Raw genomic sequence first — 9451 nt, forward strand, 5'->3', positions numbered from 1 at the left:
AATTTGAACTCGAATGGAGAAAGCCCGAACTTTGGATGCATATCCACGTTTTATTTTTTAAAAAACCACAAATGATATGTGCTGTAATATAATGAATTAATTTGTATTAATAAACAATGTTCGATATACGACTTTGTACCTGAGCACACTACGAAATACTGCAAATGAATTGTCTGTAAAACTGCAAGATACTTCTTGTTTGTATTGTTTGCAAATGTTAATCAAAAGCAAAAAAAAAAAAAATTCTTCATTCAACTTTTCGCAAAATGTCAAAACGACTTGTAGTTTTGCGTTGAAAAACTAGTAGATTTTCAAATAAATAATTTAAATAGAAAATAATATCTATATGAAGCGATGAACTGTAATAATATGGAGTTTTGGTGAGTAAGCTTAGAATTCATGCAACAATTGCCAAGTGTGGTCTTTCCATCAAAGTTTTTCTTAAAAAAAAAAAAATAAACTTGTTTTTTTCCTAATTTATAGCATTGCATTCTTAATTCTATGTCAATAACCATAATTGAAAGTTAGTACTGAGGTAAAATAATTAAATGCATAAATAAACACTCCCGATAAATAAAATATCAGAAGGTTGTACTGTAATTATTCCCTTAATATTATCTTGATTATCTTGAGGTAGAAGTATACTGATGTTGCCATTTCTATAAATATGTAATGATACTCGTTATAATACTGAAATTGTCACAATAACTTGGCAAATCAGTAAAAATTTGCAATTTGGAAGGAAGTCTTCGAACCCTCTGATCGAAATGATCGGAATTGCTTTTCATATTTGACGATATACAAAGTCGCCCTACTTCCTATGGAAAGGATTGGATCATAGCAAAACAAATAAGCCTTGTTTTGGGCTGCATATTTGGATTAGAAGCTCTGCAAAGAAACTGTTGAGCTTAACTGCTGCACACATTTCACGCGAATCACTAAAACCTTTTGCACAGCGAACAAACGTATTAAAAACAAACCAAAAAGAATTCCGACGCTATGCCAAGCTCATAGAAATTGAGCAAATACTCCAAATTTTCTTTTTAGACGCTTACAGGATGGTGCCACAGATCGAGCATCGTTCACTATTTTAAATGTCGGACATTCAAGATGGTTATAGATTAAATTAGCGATCATCTGTTATTTTGATTAATTTATGCTTCTTTTTTTTCAGTGACAACTTGGAAGAGTTAGATGACGAGACTTACGATGAAGAGAAGTCCACACGCACTACGGATGAAAATCGCAAGTGAGTATTAGATTTTTGCACACACACCTAAAAAAAATGTCCATAAAATATAGGAAGTTTTAAATTCCATAAATCCGTAGCGAAAATTGCATAATTTTTTGAATTCAAAATATCATGAACTAAGTAATCGATTAATGCCGAAGTTATGTACGATAACTGTGGCCATCGAATACCGGTTATAGTCGATCAAAGCTTTCGTTTGATTGGTAGCATCCGAAGTTTGCTGAGAAATGGTAGAGTGCGCTACGAAATTTTGCAAATCGCAAGAAGAAAAAATCGAACAAATAAATTGCGTGTATAATAAACTCTTCAAACTCTCAAACACTCTGAAAAATTTGCTGAAGTCATTGACAAAAGCGAAGAAAACATCGAAAGCTGAAAAATTTATCCAATTAACCATTTGTCCTCAATAACCATAAAAGTTCTATCTCTTTCAAACATTTATAAGTGCCATTTGCTGCATTTATGTCATTGCAATTGCAAGTGCTTCAATCAATGGAAGTCATTTTATGTCTTGGATAAGCAATATATTCTCATTTCACTAACTGCTTGCTATGGTTGGAGCAAAAAATCCAAAGGGAAAAGTAAGTTAAACAAGCTAAGGGGGATCGTTCCATATCTCAGGTTAAATCCACATCAATATTCTTACAACAATAGCATTAAAATTAATTCTAAAATACCCCAGCTGGGATCGATCGAAATTGCAAACAAGAGTTAAAATTTTACTATAACATGTTCTCAACTAATATTCGCAAGAAACTAGGGCATAATACTAGCCAGGCTAAGAGCTGGTAAATCGTATTTGCCTTAGTGTTTTTGCAATATTATGCAAGAATAGATATTGTGTCTGCAATGAGGTCCTAACTGTAGTAAATATTCGAAATAAACGTTATATTTCGAAAATAGATTTATTACTAAATCCACTAATTGATCTTTTTTTAATATTTTCTGCTTCTTGTAAATTCAACTTAATTCCATTTCCGGAATACATCGCTATTCGTTCTAGCAGCAATGTTCCATTAGATAATAACGCAATATGAGTTATTATTATTCGGCAAGTTAAAGCAAAAACAAGAGTTGTAATGCCATCTGGATAGAATAATTATCAAAATTAATTTACATATATCTAAAGATAATTATTTTTATAATTAAATAGTTAAAAAAGTCTTTAAGCGTAATAAAAAGATACTGCTATGGTGTGGCGAAAAATCTGTCACTGCTTACAACTGTAAATTAATGAAATAATTATATTGTGATAGTATATAATATTTCTTCGAGTAGGCAAAGTAACTTTTTCGCAATTCAATTTAATTTTTTTTGAATATTCTTATTGCAGGCAAAATCACAGCGAAATCGAGAAACGGCGTCGTGATAAGATGAATACTTATATTAATGAGTTGTCTTCGATGATACCCATATGCTATGCGATGCACAGAAAATTAGATAAACTGACAGTTTTACGTATGGCAGTACAACATTTACGTAGCATACGTGGAGCAGTTCACGCTTACAGTGGTGCGGACTGCAAACCCACATTCTTATCAGATCAGGAAATGAAAATGTTAATACTACAGGCTGCAGAGGGATTCCTGTTTGTTGTCGGTTGCGATCGTGGTCGCATTTTATATGTCTCTGAATCGGTATCTCAGGTGCTGAATTGTACACAGTCTGATCTTTTAGGTCAAAGTTGGTTCGATTTTTTGCATCAAAAAGATGTGGCTAAAGTTAAAGAGCAATTATCGTCATTGGATCCTTGCCCGAGGGAAAGATATATAGACGCCAAAAGTAAGTTAAACTAAAATTACTTTTTTACTTAATTATTGAATACAAGTTGATTGACCACCTCTAAGGCACGTTGTTAATATATGATTAATATCGCTTGTAATTTGTAATACGAAAATTGAAAGTATCTCATACTGCAAATACCTTCTTCATAAGCTTTATGATTTTTTTTAATGATCCATTTTTAATTGAAGTTCTTCAGTTCGCTCTCAAATCCCATAAACCGTGATAAAGGCAAATTTTACTTAGTACGCATTTACTTCCATAATAAACGAAAGACTGAAATTCCCGTAAAAAAATGATTTTCTTAAAAGTTTAGTTTTGCTTTCACTTAATAACTAACAGATCCGATTTCCCTATGGGCCAGAAGAACGCTAGCAATTCCTTCCATAACAATTTCGACATGACAAGAATAGAATCTGGAATCTCTTTCTCTATCTATTGCTTAATGCCACAAACTGGACAACTAGAATAAAATGTTATCATTTGCCTTGCACTATTCGAAGTTATTGGAAATAGGTATAATCCGTCCACAAATCCAAACAAATTATGTAAAAGAAAGGAGAAATTCTATTCAATTTGCTATAAAGTTATTGTACGATATTTGATTGAATATTAAAAGGGTCGAAAGTGATTTGTGTTAAGAATATTTTTTATAAAATGTGTTTTTTTTATTTTATTTTCATAGCAATGTTACCCGTTAAGGCGGATATACCGCACAGTTTATGTCGCCTGTGTCCTGGAGCAAGAAGATCATTTTTCTGTCGGATGAAATTGAAAGCGAGCGGCAGTCAAATTAAAGAAGAATCGGATACTTCTTCTAGTTCTCGCAGTTCGACAAAACGTCGCTCTAAATTGTTGAATGAAGATAAGTATCGTGTCATACAATGTACAGGCTATTTGAAATCGTGGACCCCTATTAAAGAAGAAGATCAGGACAATGAGAATGAAAATCAGATTTCAAATCTATCCTGCCTAGTGGCTATTGGGCGAATACCTTCAAATGTTTTGGAGAATCAAACACCTGCCTCGTTGGATAATCATCCAAATATTAGGCACGTGAACTTTTTATCACGTCACTCGGTGGATGGTAAATTTTTATTCATTGATCAAAGGTGCGTTTTTTGTCTCCACATTTTTAAAAAAAACTTTTCATCAAATTAATATGGGATTGATTGTTTTTGTAGAGCTACTTTAGCTGTAGGCTTTCTGCCACAAGAAATTCTTGGGAGTAGCTTTTATGAATATTTTCATCATGAAGATGTTCCCGCTTTGGCCGAATCGCATAAGCTAGTTCTACAAGTGGCCGAAAAGGTTACCACTCAAGTTTACCGCTTTCGTTGCAAAGATAATAGTTTCATACAATTACAAAGTGAGTGGCGCGCCTTCAAAAATCCTTGGACCACTGAAATCGAATACATTATGGCTAAGAATTCGGTATTTTTGTAAATATCATAAATAAGTGTCAAGTAAACGATAATCTGGAAGGGGATAAATAAAATATAAAAGTGTTTTTCTTTATCTTCTCCAATTCACTAAATCGCATAAATTCGGTAGAATGTATCGCGGACAAAACTCTTTCTTCTAATGTATCGAATTGTTTATCCTAGTTGCGACGCGATAAGTTAGAATTAAAAACTACACCTAGCTCAAGTTCATTTTGAACCAAGTGTTTGTTTATCTTATACTAACTGTCAATATTCTGAGGAAAAAATTGAAATAAAAGAATAAACAAAGTCATGCAAGCCGCATCAGCAGTTTTCTTCTACTGATTAGAATGTTAAGAAAAAAAAAAAAAAAAAAATTTTTTTTTTATTCGGCTAAAAATCTTTCCAATGGCTATCTATTATTAAACAGTTATTGATGGTTTTTATCAGCCTAAGGGCAGAATATACATTCAAAATTTTATGATTACTAATGGCATTGAAAGTTATTTGTGAGATTCAAGCAATCCAAAGTTCTGTCTAGGAAAAAAATGATGACTAACTGATGACTTTTGGCAATAAACTCTCCGTGGAGAACATTGTACATATTCAGGTAATGTTTTTCCAGTCTTGATGAAAGCATAAATTTACTAGGCTAAGCTGACTTCTCCGATAGATGAGAAAGGAGTAACATGAGTTCCTCCACCTTTGACTATTTTGTTCGTAGATTGCTCGCCATATAGCAAGAGGACATACCTCGCTTAAAAAAAAAAAAAAAAATCGGAAAAAACTTATTTGCTTTGATCAGCCGCCTTAGGCAACAAAGTGAAACCGGCAACAGTGCGCAACTGTACCAAATGAAATAAATTCCTGCTCGACATGTATGTATAATAAAGCACAAAATAATTTAGTCAAAACAGTTTTATGTACGACACGAGGACGTTGTTACATTTGTTAAATAGTTGTAATGCATACTCATGTCGCTGATCAGAGGAATCAACTTGGCTATCTTCAGTTGTTCGCGATTGTGATCCGAACTTTATTTGAAAGGATAAATTTCGTCTTGAATTTTTTCTTCTAACTCTTGCCAAATTATGGGTTTTCCCTAAGGATTCGGATTGTTTTTAAACGTTGCCTTATTGCAGTTTTTCTTTTAATTTTAAATTTCATTTTATCTTAAAATCTTCGTCAGATTGATGGAACAGTGCATCATAAGTGCATGTCGAATATCGTGCGCAGGTAAGCGAATGATTTTGTTTAGAAAAATTAAAAAAAAATAAAAAAATAATGTTTATTTTTTATTGTGTTTTTTTTTTTTTTCTATTTATATCTTTTCTTGTATAAAGTTTTAATAAAATTTAACCTCTTTTCATCAGGCATATTTTGTAAGGTTTCGGCGATAGCATAATGCCCGGTAGCAATTTCACCGATGGTTTATCTTTCGGTTCGTCGCTCAATTCAATACTGAAATGTTCGATGATTTTTATTAGGAACGAAAATAAGCAGGCACGAGCCAAAGCATCACCCAAGCACCGTCTGCGGCCTTGTCCGAACGGCATAAAGAAATCATCTTTAAATGCTTTGCCTTCTTCGTTGATAAAACGTTCCGGCCGAAACATTTGTGGATCACCCCAATGCTCACGATCCATTAATACCGTACTTAAGCCAATAAAAATAATTGTATTCTTGGGTATATCATAACCGTTAAGTTTTGTATTCCACATAGCACGTCGCGGCCCCGTAATTGGCAAAATATGATAGAAACGTTGCACCTCCATTATGAATGCTTCCATATAGGGATACAAATTTTTCGTACTTAAGTGCGGAAATACTAATGAATTTTCTTTCGCATTTTTCCTAATTTCGTTATACAAATTCTTTTGTACATCCTGCCTTAAAGCCAATGTCATTAAAGCCAATTCCATGGTATGGCTGGTAGTTTGGGAGCCAGCTATAAAAAAGTCCAAAATGATCATCGTTAATTCACTTTCTGTGAAAGGTGCCTTCTTGTTACTCTCTTGTTTCATCTCCTGCAGATAAGCGTATATGAAATCGCTTTCAGCATTTTCTTGCGTCAATGTACGCTTGTGTTCTTCTATAGTTTCCATAAAGAATTCATGTAATTCATTATTGAGTTGACAAATGATATTGTAACCGGTTTTCTTTGGCGCTATAAAACGTAGCCAAGGATATTGTGAGAGTAGACCACCGGACATATCAAAAGCTTGTGAGCGACGATGCAATAAATTCAAAAGTTTCTCTAAACGTTTATCCTCATAAGCGAAATGTTTATTGGCTACCATTGTCCATAAAACGTTAATAACGACATGAGCTAAAAAGCTGCTAGGGCATACGGGTGAACCGTTTAAGCCTTCTATGTAAGTCAATAAATCATCCGTTTCACGTTCGATATGTTTTTCCATTGGCGTGCGCCCAAAGCCGACATTACGCAATTGTTTCATAGAGAAATGACGATGTTCATACCACAACGGGCCATCGACACCGGTGATGCCTTTACGTGTACCCATAGTACGCAAACGAAAAAAGAAAGTATCCGGCCGTCCTTCGAACACTTCCTCCAAATGCACTTGCTTCACTAAAGGATAAGTTAAAGCGACTACCACCAGATCGCTACCCAATTTGAGCCCTAACACATTTGACTTGTACTCTTTCGACCAATTTTCATAGGCTTTGTGTTGTCCACCGGCAATCGCAGACTCCTTACGTAGATGCATCGTATTGCCAATCCATGGTAGAAATGGAGGTCCTAAAAAAAAAAAAAAAAAAAAACAAAAAAAAAATTAAAAATAATAAACAAAATATATGAAATTAAAAATATAAGTATTAAAAAATTTATTGATAATAAATTTTCATTTAGCTTGAATTTGTTAAATAAAATAAATAAATAAATTTGATGTGGTTTTTAATTAGCGAAAAAAAAAAAAAAACACACAAATCCAGTTATTATTAATTATTAAAAATTAATTATAAAAATCTGCAGCTGTATAATGATGAAAATGATTAATACCATAAAAAAAAGTTGGTTCACAAATTTTAATTGTTACCAATTAACGGTTTGTCTGCGATTGGGCGAGAAGAAGGATAAACGTGAGTGAAGTGACAATGTTTTCCTACTTAAAAATACATATATAAATTCGCCAAAGCGTATTTTCCGGTTTTCGTAGTGGAAGCGTATATCTGCGTACATACGTTCAGTACCCGATGCCGGATATAGGGAAGAATGCTATCTAAGAATTGCGGCTAATTTCTTATCTATGACAAGAGGTGTACTAGTCTTACGCAGTAGCAGATACGTTAGCAGAGTATGAAGGGTATATATGCTTGTTGAGGGCGAATCGTGTCTGTCCTTTGTCCGTTTTTTAGTCCCACAATTATCTCCACTATTACACTTTACTATGATCTGATAAATAAACCGCGTTTTTATAAACTGCTTGACATTGAAAAGGTATTAAACGGTCGAAATAGTCCTAAGCCTAACAATATGTAAATAGATTTTACACTTACTCCCGAATGCCGGTTTAAATATGAATCGACTTTTTGACGCATAATATATTCCAAGGTTTCATTACTGAACTTAAAAATGACTGTACACATACAAGCATTGAACCTGATCACCAAGGCTTGGACATACTCGAATTCTACTCTATTCAATTTCAGTTTGCCTTTGTCAAGGGGAAACGGAAAATGTCGTTTTTGATCGCCCGAGCGGATGAAGTGAACTTTAAATTGCATTTTATTCATTGATTTATTTATTTTATTTTTTTATATATATATTTTTATTTAATTGTAAATAAAAAAGATTTAAGGGGAAAAATGTATATTATTATTAAAATATTTTATTGGTATATTTTGTTTTTTGTGTTTTTGTAATGATTGTTAATAATTACCTGGGGGGAAGTTGTTTGGCCTTTTTACACTGCTCCATAGCTTGATGATAATGTAGCTCAATATAAAGGTTATAAATACTAGAAAGGCACTCATTTTTATTTGCTTTCAAACACTTTATTTTCTTTTTGAATTAAAAAAAATATATATATATATATATATATATATATTTACTTGAAAGAATCGTTCATATCGAAATAATTTTATTTAAATTAGAAAAATATTAGTTTATTTAATTTTTTTTTTATTTATTTTATTTATTTTATTTATTTTATTTATTAATAATACACATTTTCATTAATTAAATTTATTTTAAATTTATTTTTATCTCTTCTGAAATTTTATTACACAAGAACTCGCCTTAATGGGAGTAGTTTGCGTACACGTTTATTTCATTCTATCCCATTAATCAATTAATTTCGCCGCCCTACTCAACCATTAGTTTTCGCTTTGAGATCGCCGAATGCAAACTTTAGAAAATTCTCTGCATGCGCTTTTATATATTCGCATATAGTTTGTGTATGCGTATGCGTTACGTTGCTCATGTGGAAATCTCCTCTCGTTTGTAAGCTCAAATAGTTTTGTATTTCATTTCTGTTTTTTTTTTTTTTTTTTTTTTTTTTTCTTTTTCCCACCTATAGCCCCCCTACACCGGACGATGAGAATGTAATCGATTTATCAAAACGCTTGTAACGCTCGAAAGGAAGCTTCAGCCATCCTTTATAAAGTATATAAATTCTTGATGAATATTAAATTTTGTATCGAGGAAAATATTATGAAACGCATTTACAGTGGATATGCAACAAAAAAAAAGGAAAAAAAATTGGTTACACCTGCCTCAATAATATTTATATAACTTTTTAAGAAAAAAATATGAAGAATATAAAAGATACCGCCATAGCCGAATAAAATTGTCTGATTGATTGTGTTTTACATTATCGAATAATGATAACAATAGCTATCGTTCCTATTTATATATGCATATCTGTGCATAAGTATGTGTATGTGCTTGTGTGTGTATGTGTGTATGTATGTATGTATGTATGTATGTATGTGTATGGTGTAAGTGGCTCTCTCAGATAATTCTCCC

At 32.5% G+C, this 9451-nt stretch overlaps 2 protein-coding genes across 2 annotated transcripts; one reads left to right on the forward strand and one right to left on the reverse strand.

The window, feature by feature from the left end:
- The first annotated feature begins 205 nt into the window (after window positions 1-205).
- Window positions 206-4642, forward strand: LOC119631245 (protein cycle). The gene is made up of 5 exons (XM_038023288.1): window positions 206-380; window positions 1175-1249; window positions 2586-3034; window positions 3720-4146; window positions 4219-4642. Exons 1-5 carry the CDS (start codon window positions 355-357, stop codon window positions 4478-4480), a joined length of 1239 nt encoding a protein of 412 aa, XP_037879216.1. The 5' UTR covers window positions 206-354; the 3' UTR covers window positions 4481-4642.
- A 1144-nt stretch (window positions 4643-5786) lies between these two features.
- Window positions 5787-8531, reverse strand: LOC119645346 (probable cytochrome P450 305a1). Its single transcript, XM_038045509.1, has 2 exons — window positions 8364-8531; window positions 5787-7222 (listed from the first exon to the last, which is right to left on the reverse strand). The coding sequence occupies exons 1-2, from the start codon at window positions 8455-8457 to the stop codon at window positions 5814-5816; spliced, it is 1503 nt and encodes a 500-aa protein (XP_037901437.1). The 5' UTR covers window positions 8458-8531; the 3' UTR covers window positions 5787-5813.
- Between the last annotated feature and the right edge of the window lie 920 nt (window positions 8532-9451).

Source organism: Glossina fuscipes, unplaced genomic scaffold (genome assembly GCF_014805625.2).
Source record: "Glossina fuscipes isolate IAEA_lab_2018 unplaced genomic scaffold, Yale_Gfus_2 1, whole genome shotgun sequence".
Taxonomy (NCBI): Eukaryota; Metazoa; Arthropoda; class Insecta; order Diptera; family Glossinidae; genus Glossina; species Glossina fuscipes.

Coding starts and splice junctions, on each gene's coding strand:
- LOC119645346 (XM_038045509.1), bottom strand. CDS start 8,457: ATGAGTGCCTTTCTAGTATTTATAACCTTTATATTGAGCTACATTATC. Junction 7,223..8,363: donor GCCAAACAACTTCCCCCCAG/GTAATTATTAAC, acceptor TTTTTTTTTTAG/GACCTCCATTTCTACCATGG.
- LOC119631245 (XM_038023288.1), top strand. CDS start 355: ATGAACTGTAATAATATGGAGTTTTG. Junction 3,035..3,719: donor AAGATATATAGACGCCAAAA/GTAAGTTAAACT, acceptor TTATTTTCATAG/CAATGTTACCCGTTAAGGCG. Junction 4,147..4,218: donor TTTTTATTCATTGATCAAAG/GTGCGTTTTTTG, acceptor TTGTTTTTGTAG/AGCTACTTTAGCTGTAGGCT.